The sequence below is a fragment of the Pholcus phalangioides genome, unplaced genomic scaffold, assembly GCF_987345545.1.
Source record: "Pholcus phalangioides strain wild (caught in Gottingen) unplaced genomic scaffold, Ppha-v1.0 ptg000024l_1, whole genome shotgun sequence".
Lineage (NCBI taxonomy): Eukaryota > Metazoa > Arthropoda > Arachnida > Araneae > Pholcidae > Pholcus > Pholcus phalangioides.
In genome coordinates, this window is record NW_028301616.1 from 21685125 (window position 1) to 21707210 (window position 22086).

At 35.2% G+C, this 22086-nt stretch overlaps 1 protein-coding gene across 1 annotated transcript; it reads right to left on the reverse strand.

Annotated features, from left to right (window-relative positions):
- Positions 1-124: 124 nt before the first annotated feature.
- On the reverse strand, positions 125-22086 carry Nasp (Nuclear autoantigenic sperm protein). The gene is made up of 12 exons (XM_089250596.1): positions 21878-22086; positions 18354-18574; positions 16475-16525; positions 9843-9887; positions 9319-9680; positions 7939-8000; positions 5384-5548; positions 4910-5192; positions 3554-3616; positions 3363-3455; positions 2138-2179; positions 125-308 (listed from the first exon to the last, which is right to left on the reverse strand). Exons 1-11 carry the CDS (start codon positions 21952-21954, stop codon positions 2144-2146), a joined length of 1458 nt encoding a protein of 485 aa, XP_089106722.1. The 5' UTR covers positions 21955-22086; the 3' UTR covers positions 125-308; positions 2138-2143.

The window sequence follows — 22086 nt, forward strand, 5'->3', positions numbered from 1 at the left end:
TATTTTATTTTAGCTAACATGATTGTTATTTTTCTCAACTTCATCACTCACCAACTGGACATAATTTATCAAGCCAAAAAAAAAAAACTACCAACAACATTTAAAGTAAACGATGAATGAATGCTTACAAAACAAAACCATTCATCTAAAGTTTATTGTTTCTTATAAAAATGTACAAAAAGATTAGAATATTAAAAAAATCACCAAAGTCATAAAACTACAAAAAAAAAAAGATATGTACATTCAAAACTTATGGATGGTAGCAGAATATGACTGTACAGTGTGCATGGTGTGGTACAGCAATAGACCTGCAATGAAATAAGAACATCCACGTGACAAAGTGATACACAGATAAATACTTCTGTAAGATTATCGAAATGCATTACGTTTTTGAAACAAGAAATACAGGGCTCCCACTCAAAAAAACTGAAAAAATAGGATGGGAGAGGGTACCCCCCCCCCCCCCCCAGACAAATATATTTTTTTTAATGTAAAATATTTTTCCCCACAGCACTATTTCAGTATCTTGTCAGACTGACTCCAGCCAAAGCAAAATGACTTGGTTATAAAAATAATTTTTGGCAACAAATAATTATTTTCTATCTCTCCTCATAATATATATTGCATTCTTTCTTTTCAGTCTCCCACAGTCAATGCCTGTCAATTCTCTTCGACCATGCACATAACAAATTACGAAGGCATGTAAGTTTTTAAGAATGACTCTTTTGAGACCACTTCCAGGAACACAGTGCCCAAATATGTAAATTACAAGGTCCAATGTAAATAAGTCAAGGTGAACCAGGATAGTTTCACTGCGTTGTCCATCCCTTTTTGGTTTTAATGTTCAATGCCAGAGTAATTGTTTTTGATTACTCTGGCATTGAACATTAACACAAAAAAGGGATGGACAACGCAGTGAAACTATCCTGGTTCACCTTGACTTATGAAGCAGTTTCATTTCTAGCTCTTTGCCAAGCATTGTAAATATTGTTTGTGCCTCTGCATGCCCTAAAAATGCAAAAGACAACTGAATGCTACTGGGCAGTCACAAAACCTAGAATAGGTCTATGCATCCAACTGCTTTGTTATGCAAACACCTATATTACAAAATGTGCACCATAATTTTGAATGATGAATGTTACTGTCAAGACCATGAAGTAGTAAATACAAAATTATTTTTTTCAACCCAACCAACTCTACTTGAATCCTCAAACAAAGCAAATGAAAAAATAAACCACCAAATGGTCCACATGCAACCCCAAATAACCCTAAAAACTATATAATTTCTGCATTAGCAGAAACTACATATGTATTATTTGATATTATATATAGCTTCCTTCCTCAATTAAAATCAATTGTACATATTTTGTTGTTGATAAGATTTGGTGGAAAAGTAGGACAAAAACTAGAAGGTATGACATTTTACCAAAAAGTAGCCCTGGGAATAAGATAATGTATTTTCAATTCACTGTAGATGGTCAAAAAAAACTTGAGCAACACAAATGCCATAGTTATCAGGAAGTACAGTGCTATAAAAAATAAGCAGGCTACACGTTTTTTCAATTTTATCTTAAATTGAACATTTCAGATATTTCAATTATGTAATTCATGCAAAATAGTGAGTTAATGTTCTTGTACACCAGCGAGCAATAGGCCTAAAGCGGTACAAATATTCAATCACACTTCAGATTTAGGTACACACACTTCTGGCACAACTGAAAGAAAGCATTTCTGTACATGTATGCCACCTCGGATATGGACTTCTCCCACAAAATATAGTGATGCCAACTTACATTACCAATTTGTCCTATAACTACTAATGATGCAAGTTGAAAAAGACTAAAGTATAGAAAAGATTTTCTAATGGCAATGCCCTATCTCATGGGAAAAAGTTTTTAGGACAAGATAACATGAATAAAAGGCAATTTTGGGAGGGGGGGTTCAATCAAGGGACAAAATTTTTACCCCCAAGTTTGTTCAGGCAGTCTCATTTCTGTACCATTGAAAAAACATGCAGATCTTAAGTTAAATTATACAGCCAATGCAAGAAGATTAAAAAACACTCATTTCTAAAATTTCTCTAAAATGTTAATTGTTGTAACAGTATGTTAAACATCTTCAATTTCCATGAACTTACTTTTTATCAAGCCTTAGTTGGCGAAGCTGTCTCTGTGGGAGCCTACACGTAAGAAAAAACATCACTAAATCAATAAAAATTAAGTAATTTATCAAGACCATGATAAAATACAAGATTAAAGACAAAGATATATTAAAGGTAACAAAAATATTTTACCATTATAAAAATGCAAATTTGTGAGATTGATGAAAAATAGAAATGAATAATGACAGAGTAAACACAAATACAACGCCACAACAGGCAAAATGCCCAACGAGGTGGCTGATAAAAACAGGCAAGTGAGATGGCAGATATTGAAATCTGCCAATATTTGACATACATACACATATATATATTTGGCCCTAAAATCAGCCAACATCTTGGGCTACGGTTCTTAATCCTATCACTGGCATTAAGATATCTTGCCTTCTTAAAAGCCTCTTATTTTAACAGTGACAAGCCTCGATACTTTGCAATGTCTATTTTTCAATGGAACACATTTTTCTATCTCTCCCCTTTGCTTGCTGAAAATCGGGAGAAGGCCGAATTCATTTTTTTTCTTCATGTTTTACAACCCATTTACGTTTTAAAAACATTTCAGAAGGGAGGGGGAAGTAAAAAGATATATACTGCAGCACTGATAACATACTTTCAAACTTCTACAGTATGTGTGCATCAACTATAAGTACAAGGACATTAAAATTACAGAACTATTTAACCGTACATTCACCTTGTACACATTCCTACAAGGAATTTCTAATGAATCAGTACATGCCGAAATGTGTTTTAAAAATGTGACTCAAATGTGTTTATGGTACGAGAGTTAAGCTTGTTCGTTTCTTTCTGGTGCGGCCATCTGCTTTCCATATTTTGAAATGAAAATGGGAAATGCTTGAATTTTCATGCTACGCAAGTTTGTTGTATGCCTGCCTGCTCTATGCGGAGAGACTTTCAAATGGGAGGCTGGCTCGCATTTGCATCTCAAAGTTGGAAAACTGAAGAAAACCCAACCTCAGCTGACCACTACCGTGTCATCAACAGGGTTCAAACCTGGATGCTCAGGATGAGAATCCAGAATGACGACCACATGACAGCAATAATCAAACAGAAAATAAGTTATGTCTGTTGATATGTTCCGTTTTTATACATGCACTTATTGTACCATGCTAATAAATTTTAACGAAAACTCCCTTCCTCAACACTTTTTTCAAAATTTCCCATGTAAACTGAGCTAAAGAGGACATACCATTTCACTGGGTTCTTCATTCCCATTTTCTGCATTCACTAGCTTGATTTTTTTTGCTTCATTCAGCTTTCCAGCTTCCGTATCCTCTGGTTTCTAAAAAAAAAATAATGAAATTAATGGTCTATTTGGATTTTTTCTTCTCTAGTCCCATAAAATTAGGATACAAAGTTCAAAAAATGAATTAAACACACTTTTCTTTTCAGTAAATGGCCTATATTTGACACTGGTTTGTTCGAAGTGCTTCCCAACGAGCCCTGAAATAAAAATAGAGAAGATATAAATTTCAAAAGATACAGATTATTTTGTACGATACAGATTAACCAGCAAGAGGTGCTATATAATTACCTGAAATCTGTTACAATCCATGAAGGGATAAGCAATAAGAGTATCTATGAAGCTCGTCAAAAAATGAGACAATATGAAACAATGTCAGAGTGATGTCAAAACAATGGCGTGGCAGACAGTTCTGAAAGTGAGCAAAACGGTTTCTAAGGGCACAAAGGTGAAGGTGAACTGTTCTTAGCAATATGTGCTTATTTTTAATAACATGAAGCAGTTTTCTGTTAGACTATTCTGGGGAGCCACAGACATGTCTACTAGGGCAAGTGGGTAGCAAAAGACAAAAGAGTCAGACAGATCCCACTCCATATAAAGTGGATTTGTCCTCTCAATCCACCCACATAAACATCTTCATTCCTTTATGACAAGGGGTAGAGAAATGAATAAAAATTTAGGTGACAGCCTAATTTTTTTTTTTATTAAGAATCAAGCATTTTATTTTCTTGAGAAAAATTACTTAGTGTGAATAACTTTTTTTTTCTACTTCCTGGGACTTGATTGCCCTTTTGGTGTAAATGCAGACAAATTCCAAAAAGCTATTGTCCTAATTTATTAATCCTAATTTAATGATTGCAAACGGAAAATTTTCGGTGTCAATACTAACTTCTTGATCACTGGTGATCTGGCACCTGGGATTTGTGTAGCTGCCGTATTCAAGGTAGCTACCTTCAGAGTACCATTGTGAAACGTGCCATTTTGATCATAATTTTTCTGATAAGTGAATTTGACTACAGAGAGCTCGTTTTGGGATATTTTCGAGGTTTACCCAGAATTAGTTACTGGTTCTAATGAAGACAGAATGCGGTGGTTTCTAAGTCATTTTGGCAGCCACAAGTTGTTCAAAAAAATTCTCAAAAGGCAACAGTGAATAAGCGAAAGAGTAATTTTCAGCTTTCCTTTTCACTGACAAGCACAGTTAAAAGGTTACAGAGTTTAGAAGAGAGTTAAAAAGGAAGCAAATGCTAGATAAGTTCAAGTATGGGGAGCCTCTAAAATGAACTACTAATTCATTCCTTGTACTGTAGAAATATTACAGAAATAAACATTGGGTCTTACAGACCTTGAAACATCCTCAAATCTGAATTTTAATGCTCACAACTGCCAAAAGTTAAAGAAATGATACTTCAGAAGATTGCATGTGTTTGAATTTTCTGCTCCTGAAAAACTGCTAATAGCTGAAAACATAGAATTTATATTAGATTTTCTACCTCTTCCTCCTTCTGATTGGCCATATCTTTTACAACTTTTTTAGCATCTGGCATCATATCTTGAGTGTCTTCCATCTTTGCCTGGATTTCAGGTAAAAGACCCTCCAACTCGTCTATTTCTACTTGCGGATCTATGTCGAAACCATCAGCGGTCTGCTTCACTTCGGTTTGGTTCTTCAGCTTCTCGATTCTCAGTTTGATTACTTCTATGCTCTTCTCATAATTTTCAAGAGCTGGCTGAACTTTGCTGTCGTATGTGAATGCTAATGCAAGTTGGTAAAAGCTGGAAATCTCTGTCAAGGGGTCAAGCTTTATCAGTTTTTAATGAAAAAATATATATATATACAAATGCTTTCAAAAATCTCAATGTAAATTTATTAAAAAAAATTATAGTTAAATGTATTCATTTATGGAGTAGATGAAACATGAAGAAACAAAATTAACATTCCACACCACCTTCTAGGTTAAGGATACGTTTCTGCGATGGATCTATCATCGGGTTCCAAACAATGTGTTCGTATATGCAAGCACTCATTCAGGTCTTCAACAGCAGAGACATAGTTTTCCAACTCCATACTTATTTCTGACAGAATAATCAAAATATCGGCGACCTTCAATTGTGCTTCTTTACTGTCTTGCCTGAGTAAATCAATGAACAAATTTTATTAAAATATTTTCAGCTAACACCATCAGTGATACCAAGACTAGTGGTTCTCAACATTCAGAAGGCTACAGCCCAGTTATTCTACTAAAAGTGAAAGGCCTAGTCACATGAAAAACCACCTTTAAAAGCACAAGGAATAACTTACTGATAATAGAAATGTGATGAAAGATTTAGACCATTTTAAAGTACAGTAATCCCCCCCCCCCAATGATCATCCCTCTTTAACGGACAATTATTTTTCTTGCATAATAAAATACATTTCTAACCTCTGATTAATGGTCACCCCCCTCTTTTATAGACAATTTTTTGTTGTTTTGCCTGTGTTCGCAAAAGAGGGGTTTTACTGTTTATCAATGGTCTTCAGCTGCCAGTCTGGTGATTTTCCGCTGGTGCGTGAAACACTTCCCCTGATTCATATAGCCGCCAGAAAATTTTAGATTTAATAAATAAAAGAGTGCCTTTCTATTGGTTATTTGCCTTAGCTGTCAGCAGGTCTGCCAATTACTTATTCCCCCCACAGAATTGTTCAACTATTTTTACTGGTCTGTACGTGAAAAAAATTTTAAACACGGACTCATGGTGGTGATAAACTATATCATAGGTGCTCATTCCCAGACAAAAAATCTGTAGTTCGTCACATCACAATATTTCTCTGCCAAAAAAAGCCACACAATAAAAGGGAAAAAATAGGGATTTTTGAGGGACTAGGCCTATACCTTTGATTGTAATTGAATGAATGTGCTTCAACAGGGTTCATACTCATTTTCGTAAAAAAACTTCCCTGACTTTTCCAGTCAAATTTTCAAAAAATTCCATGTTTTTTTTTAAATAAAAAAATTGATATAAATTAATAAAAATTAAAAAAAAATTAATTATATTATAAAATTGATAATTTTAATTACAATATCATAATGACATCATAATCATAGATTTTTTTTACACGCATTTATGCTTTTCAAATACACCTGATGGAGAAGAAAAATGGAACATAATTAAGGAATGAAAGATTTCTCTTTTCGGCAATTTCAATGCCCACAAGATTTAAGCCTTTACAGTTGTTTCATTTGTGACATAATTAGTCAAAGATGTAGTTGGTTTCACTGCATCAAAATTCTTTACAGTTGGCTTGCACTCGCGTAAAGCCGGGTTTTCCTAGGAGCAGGTTTCCTGTGCCGCGCGCAACGTGATTCGCCCAGCGCAACACGGCGTCCGCTCACCGGTAAGAAAAGCAGCATGACTGTTTTCCTACAGAGCGCAATACGGCTCACGACAGCGCTTTACATTGGGCGTTATTGGCCGACTTCTTCTGGAGGAGTCAAATGTGTTGCGGTTTTGCCAATATTCTCTTCACTTCTTGTGTGTCTTCTTTCCCTTTCCTTCAAACCGGAGCATGGAGACAACAGAGTAACTGATGCCAAAGCAATATACTTTATATAGCCGCCCTGATCTGACGCACCTCGCTAGGAAAACACAAACGCATAGCGTGATTATGTAACTCGTTTCTGTCGGCGCGAAATAGTTTAATTCGGTTCACGCTGCGCAACAAACCTATTCCTAGGAAAACCCGGCATAAGCGCTAAAACCGAGAAGCTACGCAATTGGGGGTTGTTCACTGAACTCTGATTTCACGTGCTTGGCATAGTTCTGGATAACTTATCTGCCCATGTTGCGAGTTTTACCGCAAAGCTGCCATGCTTTATACGGGTCATTTTTGACTGCTTCGATCCAATCAGCCTACTGACGATCCGCTCAGACAAGTTTTCTTACAACATATTGTTTTCAAATAAAAAATACCCACGTGGAAAATCAAAACATACCTGTGCATCATCTGTCGTTCCTAACTGAAGTCAACTTACGAAATTATCGCAACTGAGCTTTGTACCCATGGCTTTCTACGATGCGTAGTTATGATGTTTCTGGAAGCACTAGAAAAAGTTACGATAGAGTCGTAGCAATACGCTTTTCCAAGTGGACTTACAAAATCCTCGTTCCTCCGGGGCAGTATCTAACGTTTTTTGCGATATATTGCAATATTTTACGGATTATCAATATTTACGATGTTATCGGAATTCCATCTTTCATCCTGACGGATTTTTTTTTTCATTATTACTTTTTATCAATCTTTTTTCCCGATCAGATGACAATCGTGACGATTTTCCAGGTCGTTGTCTGAAATTTCTAGGTTTTAAAGCAAAAATGGGCCATTTCCCCTGATTTCCCCGACTTTTTTTAATAAAAAATTTTTTTCCTGACTTTTCCAGGTTTTCCCTGACCCGTACGAACCCTGTTCAATATAATTTATAACAAACTGAACACTAAATGTATACAAAAAAAGGCAGATGTCAAATCAACAAAAACACCTCACCTCTTGAATATACTTTTGGCAGTCTCAAGAGTTTCCCATGCTAACTGCAAATCTGAAATATCCTGAAAAGAATGCTCAATGAGAAAAAACTTATGAAAATATACACAATGAACCGGATACAAGCAAGCATTTTTACAAATATTCAGAAACAGTGATCACAAATACCAAAATAATACTTAATAGAAATATTAAATTTGTGATGTCTGACCTATCTTTGGAAAGGGTCTAAAGGTGCACTTCCTCAAAAAATTATGAAAAATTAAAGTATATTAATCTCGCTCAGGAACAAAAAATTAACAGCGGAATGCAATTATTAAAGCCACAAAAAATTATTTAAAATAACTGGATACTCATCACCTCTCAGTTCTTGGCGATATCTATAAAAAAAACTTCCTCTTTCCTCAGAAGTGGTTTTTTGCTCTTTTTCCCCCTAGAAACTCTTTATAGTTATTTTTTTTCTTTCTTTCATTGTCTGTGCTGTACCTAATTGTGTTTGAATGAAGACTAGGGTTCCAGGATTTTTAAAAATTCTTGGTTTTTATTGCCGTTCTAAATAGTGTTTATAATTTTTTGAGGGACCCATAATAATTCTGCCGGATATTTTTATATTTTTGTGCATATTTTAATGTGAGTAGAATAATAATTTTCTCAAAACTAATTTTTTTAGGATGACATCTTCAGACCTTTTCCTTGTAAATCAAAGTTTTCCCACAGCCCCAGAACCTTCAATATTATTTCAGTGTTAAAAGTTTGAAACTAATTAAAACTTTTACCCTTTGGGCGAAAAATTGATACAGCATAAAATAAGTGCAAAATTCTCCACTTCCCTTTTTCCTAAATAAACACAGATCAATGACAATAAGCTTGATCACGTGCTTGCAAATCTTTTTATGCACATCTGGTCACACCAATATCACCATTTCACTTAATTGCAAGTTAATGCAATGCTGGAACGTCAGGACAAATTTTGATTGTAGAAAAGATTTTTTTTTTTTAAATTGACTTGAAAATTAAGTTTTTCAGTTGGGTGCCACATATTCAATCAAGAATTGACTTTTTTAAATCTTCAAATGTGCAAATAAATCAGAACTTTATAATACTGCTTCAGATCAAGACTTAGCAGCCAACCAAAGTTCGATATGAAATATATAGCATTCTGCGAGCCATATTACACACTCAAATGGTCATAAAAATTCACTCACAAGTTTGAAAAACAGTTATAGTTAATAATTTACATTTCTCTGGATCTTACTCTAGTCAAAAAAAAAAGTTCAAGCATTAAAATAAGAATCCAAGACAAATACAAGCATAAATAAACAAGAAACATGTATAGTGGATGTCCAAACGAAAGCATTAAAAGTATAAATAAAACAAACATACATCTGGTTTTGGTTTCGGTTGCGATGTTGATGGACCAGCTTCATTAACATCACTACTGGAATTCTGGACTTGTTCCTTTTGGCATTCTGTTGCATCGACGGTAGTGCTATCTGCATCAGCAATCGTTGCACTTTCACTGGGAGCTGAATTTTCAATGGTGGTAGAATCCTTTTTCAGATCGGAGCTGCTGCTGCTGTCACAAGTACTGGTGATGGCACTTTCGCTTTTAGGTGGTGGTTCTGTGTTATTTTCAATCGAACTTTCAGGCACAGGCGATGCTTCAGTTCCAATTTCCCCTTTCTTAGCTTCCTCATCTTCATCCACCAAGTCTTCCTCATCATCCTCTTCCACTTCATTCTCGTCTACGAAAATAGATGAAACAATCAAATTCACATATACCCACATTTTACTAGCAAATACATTTTTTTCAAAAGTAACATCAATCAATTTAAATTGAAAATTCAAAAAGATTTTAGAAAAAGTATTATAGCACAAGCTTGTTATTAAAATATTGATACACATACTAGAATTGCTGTCTGTATTTTCTTTTTCTTTGTCCTCTTCCGACTCTATAAAACGTTTTAAAAACAGATCTCAAAACACTACACACAAATGCAAAATAAATACTAAAAATTTTAAATTTAAAAAAAAACAAAAACAAACTAGACAAAGCAGCTTTCATCTTATCCACAACCTTGTTCTATAACCATTCAGGCAACTTACTATTTTACCTCTGAAAAAATAAGGTGCATCGGAATAAACTGTAAATTAAACCCAAAAGTGTGAATACATGTCCAGTGTTGTGTATAAGTGGTGCAACCACCTATAGTTAAACTTCATTAAGACTAACTCGCTAAATAGGGTTTAAATATTTTTCATGCTAGACAAAATTAAATAGCTACTTTTTTGTTGAGCGATGCACAAAATATTTTAGGTGTTACTTTTAACAAGGTTAGAATTTGTATCAAATAGTATTATGCATTTTTTTCCTGCTGTCTGTGACAACAAAACTTTTGTGAAAGAGAAGCTCTTGAGTCTTTGAACCTCAAAAATAGGTGAACTTCAATCGATTGCCAGCATGCAGTAGCAAGTTTACATTACAGCATTAAAGTAAATCTGCAGACAGTTTAATAAAATGAGACTAATTACTGAATGTATGAAAATCCAACAGCCTTCTTCTGTGTCTTATCTTAAAAAAACCACAAACAATTTTAAAAGCTCCTAAATATGATGCTAAGACACCCCAATGTGAAAATAAAGTACAGGAAGGCAAAGACAAAAGGACTGGCCTAAGCATCTTTCCCAACTTCATTATAATGATTGTTTTAATAAAAAGCTATCTTAACCTTTAAGGTATCCGACTACGTTGAGAATGTCATTTTAGAGAGATTTTTTTCCCGAAAGTCTAATTCTTTGTAATTTTAAAAGAGGCTTTTTAACGTTTAAAACCGAGGTTATGTTCACTTTAACATTGCGTTTTTACATACAAATAATCCATGAATAAAAACCTTTAAATGAGTTTTGAAGAATGCTACTTTTGACATTTTACTTACATTTGAAACACGATTTCTAAAAATCTATTCATTATATCAATACAAAATTTTAATACGATCCCAGGGGTGGGAAGTGACAAAGTCCATTTCGGAGCAGCAAAATTCAGGATTCAGAGCAGATATTTATGGAGCAGCGAAATTAACAATATTTTCGTTAACCCTCACCTCTTTTCAGAATAGAACTACACTGTCTTTTGTTATCAAACATTTTTTCATCAGCTTGTTTTTTATTTTTGGTGTTTCAGGCTTTTGACACCCTGTTTGAAAGAGTGGCCGTCAAAAATTTTTTCGCACCAGTCTATTTAAGATGATTTTTGCTTACTGAGGGCACTATTTGCTGTCTGGAACCGTAGCCCTTCAAATGGGCTAAACATTTTCTAGTCTTTATAGATATTATAAGATTTTTCTATATCAAGTTTTCAATTTGTTTATACTCAGAAAGAAATTGTTGCAAAATAGGAGAGAATTTCGGAAGAATCAACACCGTGTTTGGCGATTCAGCACTCGTTATTTGGCGAGATTGGTGATTTAACGCTCATTATTCGGCAAAGTTTCTAAATTAGCAATCATAATTCGGCGGACATGCTCTTTTCACTCACGGAATATTTTTTTCACGAAACATCAGGATTTGACGCAATGACGATCGACTACAGTAATTTCTGCTGCTTCCAGTGACGACTTTTTTTTTTGAAAATGGAAACTGACTCGCATTTGCGCTTTAAAGCTGAAAGACTATTGCAAACCATCTTCAGTTGCACGATCACGGATATTATTGGGGTTTCGCGATGGAAAGCCCGATGTGTGATGGGCCGATAGTTTAAATATGGCGATTGTTGAAGTACAGTGGAATAAAATGCTCTTTTCGGAAAGAATTGTTTCGTGGCAAGCAGGAACAAAAATTTTTTGACATCCTTTCTGAAATTCCGGGCATACTGAAACAAAATTCGCTATTTAGCGCAGAAAAATACGAAAATACCCTATTGAAGCAGGATGGCGCAAGATGTTAATTTTGGCACAGTGCAGCACAATTGGAGCAGAGTTCCCACCCCTGACGATCCCCACTATATATTGTAAAGGTTATAGCATAAACACTGAAGGGAAAAAGTATGGAATGATTTGACATTCCCTAATTCAAGATGATTCTTGACCTTCCAAAATTTCTTCAACTGCTTATATATGTGTGCATTGATATAAACCATCTACTGTATTCTTTTTACAACAGATAAATGTTTAAAAATGGTTTATTGCATCGTATATGTAAAATAGTTATTTCTATTATTAAATTATCTAGATAACCACTGATACTTAAAATTACTCTTATTGTGCATAACATTGAAATATATCTAGAGATCAAAATACTAAATTGTAGGACTGAAATGCCATTTAATTTGACAATGCTAGCTTGTATATGATACTTAAGAAACTCCTGTAATTTATACTTAGTCAAATTTAGTTATTCTTACTTTTGCACTATGATATGGTATATTGACTAGCATTTATAATGGAATGGTTTTCCAATTGAAGTTGCATTCAAACATGATACCCAAAGCATTTTTTTCCCCCAAGTCCTATCAGCTCTGCTTTAGTTGAAAATACACTTTAAAACTCTGAATTTATACACATTGAGCTACGAAATTTTTTGGGGAAAATAAATGAGTTTAATTAGTGTATTAACAGATGCTGCATGAGAATTTTTACATGGAATAAAATTTTGGGCGGATCAGAAAATTTAAAATATCAAAATAGATATTTTTTCCTCAGTAATTATAATTCTGAATATAAAACCCTTTAATCTACATAAAAGTAAGGTTTTGTTATTTAACATATCTATCGGGTTAACAAAAACTATTTGACATCATTGACAGTAAGTTTTTGACAGTTTTAATACTTAGTTTCTGGGGTTAAAAACCTAACACCGATGCCCTATCATACATATTTTGAATAAACAGCTCTATTCCGCTTAGCAAATTGAACACAGGTAATGAGTAGCTTAGATAAATAAATATAAAATATAATTTTATGGTTAATATAATTTTATGGTTTACATATCTATGTTCTAGACTCATGTTGAAAAATTAAAAATTGCAAATTATAATTAATATTTTGTTTTAATTGTAATATATTAATGTTTAAAAATAAAACATTGCGTAATATGCAAAAAAGTAAGTTTTTTCATCATGTTATATACCGACTGTGTTCAAAACATTATCAAAATGCATTCATTTAGGTTTTTGACAATTTAAATCAGTTTTTGATGCTTGTCATATCAAAAACCCAAACCTGACACGTACATTAACAGATTCAAATGCAACTTATGAGCAAACCATACGATCCTTTACATTTTGGTTCAACATCCCTAGATGAATGTACTGTGAAAATAAAACAATTTCTATTCATATAATTTTTTTCCCCAATCGTGTTTAAAATTTGACATAAAAATAACTTTCACAGAAAACGACAACGGGGTACAAAACAATTGTTTTCACTATTTTAAGAAACTTTCTAAAAAATATCAAAATTTACTACAGTACCATTTTATAGAAAAGTGACAAGAAATGTAGTCCGAAGTGGCATTAATGAGATATCTCTTCCTTTTTAAAAGCTTATTTTAAAATTGGCAACCCAAATATTTTGTAAAGCTCATTTTTCGATGCAACATTTTGCCATATGTATTTTAGTTTGCACTCGCTGAAAATCAGAAAAAAGCCTACTTCATTTTGAAAGGGGGCGTAACGATTTCTGCAGTGCTGCTTAAAAGGTTATAAAACATTTTTTGAAAAAACAAAAGTAAATACTTTAAAAAAAACATTAACTTGTGAGAAACTGTCCAAGTTTAATTTTCTACACTCATGTCCATAAATTAAGGATAATGCCAGCTCCGGCAAATAAAGGTTCAGAAACAAAACAAACGTTACTTATTCATAAAGCCCATTTATTAAACAAAAGATAAAGAACAAAAACGATGGTGTGTGTATGTATGATACCATTCATAAAAATGATTTTTGCTCCCTGGAGCAATTGTAAAAAATATCTCCTTTACAAAAACTTACTATTACATGGTTGGTATGATGATTAATACATTGTATGTCTCCCATGCGATGAAATACAGTCCATACAATGCCTAGGCATGCTGAGTATCAAATTATCGATCTGATCTTGGGGAAGATCACTCCACTCAGCAAGCAATGCTCTCAGAAGTTCCGGTACACATGTAGGAGGTGGTTGACGGCTATAACTCGTCGGCCAAGCATGTCCCACACATGCTCTATCGGATTCAAGTCAGGTTAGAATGCTGGCCATTCCATACGGGTTATATCCTCCGATTCAAGGCATTCGTTTACGATGTTTGCTCGGTGAGGACGGGCGTTGTCATCCATAAACACAAATTCTGAGCCCATGGCACCCCTGAACAAACGTACATGTTGTTCCAGAATGATGTCCCGATAAATTTGGGCTTTCACGGTTCCGGTTTGAACATGCAGATCTGTTCTGGAACCCGGTATAATTCTACCCCAAACGAGCAATGCTGCACCACCATAACGGTGTCGTTCAATGATGTTGTCTTGGTGGTAACGGGTACTTGGCGTTCTCCATATGAAAGTCCGACGTGAATCAGACAAGCTAAACCTGGATTCGTCTGAAAACATCACACATGCCCACTGTGACGATGTCCACATTGCATGTTCTCTACTTCAGGCTAATCGCTGCCGACGGTGAGTTGCAGTGAGTGGAACACATCTGACAGGCCTGCGAGCATATAGACCAATATCTCCCAAATGTCTGTACACGGTTTGCCTTGAAACTGTGGTACCCGTGGCTGCAGATAGCTGACGAGACAGGTTGGATGCTGTGCTCCGTCTGCTTCTTTTGGCAGTTACTGCCAAATGCCGGTCTTCATTCGGCGTTGTAACTCGGGGGGCGACCTGTACTGTAACGTCTACTGATATTTCCGTTATCTTGGAATCGTTGCCAAAGCCTAGAGATGAAGCTTTGGGCAATTCCAAGTTCCTCGGATACTTCCATCTGAGTAAGCCCACATTCCAGGCGGCCGATAATTCTACCACGTAAAAAATCCTCCACATGCGTCCTCTGTGTCATAACTATTCGCTTATGGCACTGAGCGCCTTACAGAACTCTTGTGAACAATTTTACTTCTTTGCCACCATTCCTTATATACCCCCTTCTTATACTCTCGTCATTGTGACGTACTATCGGCATCATCTGGTGGCTTCCTGAAATTTGCATATCATTCTTGAAGATGTGTGTGATAATTCTACATGTGAAATTTTTACTTTAGATTTCGATTTCCGTGTGATTCTGAATTATCCTTAATTTATGGACATCAGTGTAGATTCTTTTCACAGGGGTGGGAGGCGACAAAGTCCATTTCGGAGCAGCAAATTGATGATTCAGAGCAGCAAAATATAGGATTCGGAGCAGATATTTATGACTTGGAGCAGCAAAATTAACAATATTTTCATTAACCCTCACCCCCTTTTCAATATAGAGCTGCACGTCTTTTGTTATCAAACATCTTTTCATCAGCTTGTTTTTTGTTGTTTCAGGCTTTTGACACCTTGTTTGAAAGAGCGGCTGTTATCAAATTTTTTGCACCAGTCTATTTAAGATGATTTTATCTTACTGAGGGCACTATTTGCTGTCTGGAACAGCCACACTTCAAATGGGCTAAAAATTTTCTATACACGGAAAGAAATTGTTGCGAAATGGGAGAGAATTTTGGAAGAATCAACACTATGTTTGGCGATTTAGCACTCATTATTTGGCAAGATTGGCGATTTGACATTCGTTATTTAGCGATATTGGCGATTTAATACTCATTATTTGGCAACATTGGCAATTTAACGTTTATTTTTCGACGAAGTTTCTAAATTAGCAATCGGCGGACATGCGCTTTTTACTCCCAGAATGAATTTTTTTTTTTTTTGCGAAACATTGGGATTTGACATAACGACGATAGAATAATTTCTGCTGCTTCCAGTGGCGCTTTTTTTTTTTGAAAACAGAAACTGACTCGAATTTGCGCTTTAACGCAGCAAGACCATTGCACACCATCTTCAGTTGCACGATCACGGATAATATCAGGGTCTCGCGATGGAAAGCCAGATGCAGGGGCCAATGGTTTAAATAAAGCGATAGTTCAAGTACAGTGGAATAAAATTCTCTTCTCGGAAAGAATCATTTCGCGGCAAGCAGGAACAAAAAATTTTTGGCGTCTTTTCCAAAATTCCTGGCATACTAAAGCAAAATTCGCTATTTGGGCAGAAAAACACTAAATTACTCTATTGGAGCAGGATGGTAATTTTGGCGCATAGTTCCCACCCGTTCTTAACATGCACAAGGTTAACAAATGTAAAAAAAAACCAAGCTTATTTAAACTGTCCAAATTTCTTTAAAAGCATTGAGATTTTGTGGTCCCTTTCCATGAAAGTAGGCGTTCTCACAGATTCCAAAAAGTTTTGGTCATCTCTGCACAGACTTCAATTTCATAATAGCACATAAAATCGTAAGCATTGGTACCAATGTTTTAATCACTACGACGACCTTAATTAAAAAGAATGAAGTAAAAAGCTTTGTTGATTAACCTGATTTTTCCTCTTCTTCATCATCGTCGTCATCTTCCTCTTCTTCAGAGCCTGAAGCAATATATATTTTCAATTATAACACGATTAAAAAAAGTTGAAGTTCTGTGAAAAAAAAAAAAAGTAACATTAAACTATATTGCTAGACAATTGCTAGAGTTTAGAACAGCATTTCTCAACCTATGGTGGATCAGTAGTTGTTCATTATAATGGCATTGGTAGTCTATAAAAACTTGATAATTCAATTCTAGCTTAATGAAAAACTATTCAATTGTAACTGATATTAGAAATATCTATAGGAGTTCAAATAAAAATGGTACCTTCATACTTAGGTTCACTATACCTCAAGGAAAATGTAGGAAATTGCAATCCCAAACACGGGATGTAACTAATTGCAGCAAGAAAAAAACAATTTACGGCAAATTTGTTATTTGCAGCTAAAATGAGTAAAGGGCTGGGAAATAAAGAGCTGCTACAAGTCGCAGTAAACAAAATTAGGATATTGATTATGGTAAAATACAAGAAGTTACCAGTTGTGGTCAAAAGTGTTGCAATAAATCTGTAAAATGAACAATTGGGGTGAAAATCACAAAAATTTAAGAAACTTTCATCTGTCAAGCACAGGAATTTATTATTACAGCCATAAACTATAACCCATAATTATGTTATAAAAACGCTGTTTATTCAAGATTTTTGTACACATTACAAATTCAAACATTGTTAAAAAAACTAGACATGTATAAAAAAAATTTGGAACAATCTAAAATAAAGGAGGTGGACCTGTCCTACACAAGTGGTCGGTCGAATTATTTCAAACATTTTACTGGCCCTTGGGTTCAGAAAAGTTGAGAAACACTGGTCCAGAAAATTTTTTGTGACATCACTAAAGGGAGGGTACTATTAAAATAAATTTACTTAATTTACTGCATATAACCCAGTGGACGCTCATTTTTACGAACTCGAACGAATTTGAACAATTTAATAAGAAAAACCTGAAGTTCGCAAACTGGAAAGATGTGTAAAATTAAATGGCATATTATTAGAAACAATCTTTATAAAATAGAGTAGCAACATCAAATTAAAATAAGGATTTCACTGTGATTTCAACTAGTTGCAAGTTATACAGAACGTTTAGCACCTAGACATACTCAAAGTTATCTCGTAAATAATAACAGTGCCACAACTTACACATTTGAATCTAATGAATAACAAACATGCAACATTTATTTGATTCTTAGGAATCAAATCATTGGTGCATGTTTGTTTCTTAGGAGAGAGAAAAAAATCAAATCTTCAAAACAAAATGTTTTTGTTTATTAAACATCCTTAAAATTGTAAAGATTGAATATGGCTGCCAAAAAAAAAAAAAAAAAAAAAAAAATGCCCAACATTTACACATCTATAAAAAAACAATAACTTAAAATACGAAGAGAATAACGCCGAAAATCAATCAATTGTAATTAAATTCTATGTCAATCAGTGTAAAGTGTCACTAAGTCATAAAGTGTCACTTTAGCGATATATTTTGGGCAAAAAATTAACTTCCTTCAATACAAAAGGTTATTTCTACACTGAATACAAAATCCACAGGATATAGAAAAAAAGCATCATTAACTGTGAAACTTCGTTATAAACAGGTCCAAGTATACCAAAAAATAAATACAAATATTTCCAAGATCAGAAATTTAAATGAAGTAAAAAGTTATCTTAGTTACTTCGAATAAACGATTGATTTATGTTCAATTAAACTTTGAACATAAATCATCAATTGCACGATCTTTTGCAAAAGTGATAAAACATTAATCGTGTTACTGAAACATTCCATTGAATTACCAATTCAATCTTTAGGATAAAAGATTTCTAAAAACCATGCATGATTTACCTGGTAATACATCGCCCAATATGCCGGCCTGTTGCTGAAATAGGCGAAAGAGAGCTAGGCCATAATGATAATACACCTCGCCACATTCGGCAGCAGTTTCGCCATAATGCTTGACATACAGCTCGCATGCATCTGCGAGGCTCTCTACTGCGTGGGCATAGTCTTGCACCAATATATGACGTTTCCCTTGGAGAAAATTGTGGAAAGCATCTGCCTCTAGGCTAAAAATAAAGTATGAGGTTGAAGATTTAATCATTTTTGATTTTGTTCATTTCGTTTTTTTGTAATGAAAATTTAACAATTTCAAAAATGTATACAATTGTACTGATACTTTCAATATTGATTTCAGTTACTGAAAATTTCATTCATAATACAGTGAAACCCTGATATAATAATGTCTTGCGGACCAAGAAAAAAATATAGTAAAGCGATTTATCGAGCATTGTCATAGCAAGGTTTCGATATATACCAATGCTGAATTATCCATAAGAAAAACTGAAATTTTTCAGTAAATATTGGTAACTAAAGCAAAGTGACATGAATTCAAATTCAATGGTTGTTTGAAGATGTAAAACACATGAAAGTCATTGGCACACCCATAATAGAATATTAATTTCTGCTTGTTCAAAGATGTCCAGTTCAACATGACAACTTGAAACTTTTTTAAACCAGAATACCACTTAAAATTAGGATTTACTCAGTCATTTCTTACCCAACTGTGACATTATAAAAAAAAAATCTCCTTGTCTTGTGAAGTTATTTTTCTACTTTTTCACGGCTGACAGCAACGTCTTTGTTACAGCAGGGATTTTAAATATTTTTTCTATAGTTTTCTCATGAAAATATTGAGCATTCCTGAGCTATAATTTCTCTTTTTTTGACATTTGATGAGTGATTTCCTTTGGTGATATATAAGAGCAATTTGACAAAAAAAAATTAAGTGCCAGTCAAATTTGTTTTAGGAGCCAAGTGTAGGTTTATGCTCAAGAAAAAAAGCCATAAACAATGTTTTCTTACTTATATGCAACTTAATGGCCCATCTCTATATTAAAAGAGATGCTGTCATAAAATCAAAAAGTTTCGTGTCGTTCATAGATAGAAATCTGATACAGAAAATTTTAGGCAGCAATCATGGAAATGAAAAAAATTCACCGAAAGATATTCTTGCCACGATGTCACTCCCTTTGTTCTTACGAGGCAATGGTTCTCACATTTTTGTCACCCGTGGTACTTTTGACTGTCTATCTGCAGCTTCCCTGAACAGTAATTTCTCCAGCCTGACACAGGTTGGCGACATCTCTAGGAGCTGTGGCACAGTTTTTAAAAATCACTGTATACAAAACGAACTCAACTGCGAGAAATAACTTTTGAAAGAGGATGACTGATGAATCCAGATCACCAGATTACGAGGGGAACCACTGTCGGAACAGATGTGGTATGGTCCACCACTTGGCATTTTTTGGCAACTTTTTTTTTTTCGGCGCCAAACATGTCTGCGACTAAAAGTCGCCAAGACCGTCCGGACACTACGGACGCCGAAAAAAAAATCGCAGCATGAAAAAAATCCACAATAACAGTATAAATAATAAAAATAAATACTCTATTTTCTTGGTTAAATAAATACTCTATTTTCTTGGTTAAATAAATACTCTCATTTCTGGGGTAAATAAATACTCTCAAAACTAACCAAACATCGCAGGAAAGCCTATAGTCATCTACTATCCATGTCTCGATGACACCTATGAGAGTAGCCGTGGACCTATCGTGAATGGCTACAAGAAACATCTTCCCTGAGCCCCTCTCTATGCCACCAAAACCCCACTGCCCCTCCACCCTGTGACCTCTATTATACTTCCTCTTCCCAAACTTAGATTCATCTATTTCTACAATCTTCCCTGTGCCGCCTATTTTTTACGACTTGAGCTAAATATGATCTAGAATCATTTCGTGAACGAATTGACGCCAGTCGGCCAAGGTGTGAGATGAGAAAAAGAACTCCTCTGCTATCCTACTGGAGCTTTCACCTCGCACAATGGAATAGGTGAGCAGCCAAATCTCATGGAGATTCAACTTGCTGCAGCAGAACCACGACCCATACCTAACAGACTTCTGGGATCTACAACTCCTAACTGTGCATTCCCAAATGAAACCATCAGAAAGTTTTTTTTTTCGGGACAACCTTCATAGCACAGTTGCATTTACAGCACAGCATTTCGACCAAATGAGCCGTGATTCTCTAAGGAATTCTAGAAAAAGGGACTTATTTCGACACAGGTAGGATAAATAAAACACGATGTTACCCGCTCCCTCTTTCCCCAAGGTCACCCTACCATTAGAAAATGTTAGATAGAGGTCTTTAGAAATTATATCCTGATATTTCTTAACTACGCTAAATACAGAAGGCATGCCAAATGAAATAATGAATGAAAAAATATAAAGGGAACGGTACAACCTGACCAGAAGAATAATCCAACGGAAACGACGAGAGAAACAAAAAATGAACGTACAAAACAAGAGGTATACGTTCAAAGTAAATGACTGCCGCTTCCGTAGAATATTAGCACGCTCACCAGGACCAGATTTCTGCTTGAGAAACAGAAGCACTTGCCCAGGGCCTCATAAAGTCAAAGTCTGGTCCCAACACTCACCCAGATTGCAAGGGGATGGTGGTTCCAGAGGCAGTTGAAGTTTCCTTTGGAAGATATTAGCTTTATCAAATATATGCCTACACTTTGTGTAAAGTCCATATTCTCATACCTACAGTTTCAAAAAGTTTGACAAAAAGGAATTAGAGCCACCTATGACTGGGATTAAAGGTCTGATTGATTGATGTATAGACCTATTGTTAAAATATAAAGGTTCCCCCAATTAACGGCACCCTGGGCAGATACTCAGGCTCTAATTACCCATGCAGAAATAGGGTAACGCTCCCAGGCACAAGGTCGTATCATGAGGGCTCCCCTCCACACCTCGCAGGAAGCATCAACCCACTAATTCACACTTTTATGGGAATAGAAACAGATCCCCTATTCACCTGTGATCTCGAGTCATAAGTAGGTAGTTATTGTATATTTATTCATCACCAGGTAGAACCCAGGGCCACAACTAACGGGGGAGCTGGCGGGTCTCGTGCACCGGACCACAGGGGGGCGCAAATTTTATTCTCAAAACTCTCCTCCTGTACAAGGGGGGGGGTGCCAAAATTCGCATTTGCCCCGGGTGACCAAGCATCTAGTTGCGGTCCTGGGTAGACCCATAAATTTAGACGGCCCTGCTCAAGGGGGAATACATTACCCTGGTTACGAACCACTGTTTCCCCCCAGAATCAAGTTCAATTCAAGTTTCATGTTAGGAATACATTTTATAACTCGATACGAATTTCTCCCAGAACGGAAACTTTATTCATGTGAGAGTTCCTTCCTCCCTCCACATTATACAACTTAGAATAGCGTTACATTCAGAGAATTTAATATATTTCAAATGCAATAACTGGAGATGAAATTTGTTTTTTTTTGGAGTCTCACCTCTGTGTTTTTTTACTCGGAGATTCTCCAGTTTCTTCGCTTTTCTTCTCTTCAACAGCGACTTCATTCTCAGCCATTTCAATGCCCGGCTTAGAAGTTATTAGTTAAAAAAAACTTCAAGTTCACGAACTGATAGTCGCTACCAGCTTACAACAGCCCACCACCAAGAGAGAAAACGCGCCTAATCAAAAATTGTGAACAACGGAAGT

Coding starts and splice junctions, on each gene's coding strand:
- Nasp (XM_089250596.1), bottom strand. CDS start 21,954: ATGGCTGAGAATGAAGTCGCTGTTGAAGAGAAGAAAAGCGAAGAAACT. Junction 18,575..21,877: donor CCGAGTAAAAAAACACAGAG/GTGAGACTCCAA, acceptor CTTTATTTTTAG/CCTAGAGGCAGATGCTTTCC. Junction 9,681..9,842: donor AAATACAGACAGCAATTCTA/GTATGTGTATCA, acceptor CTATTTTCGTAG/ACGAGAATGAAGTGGAAGAG.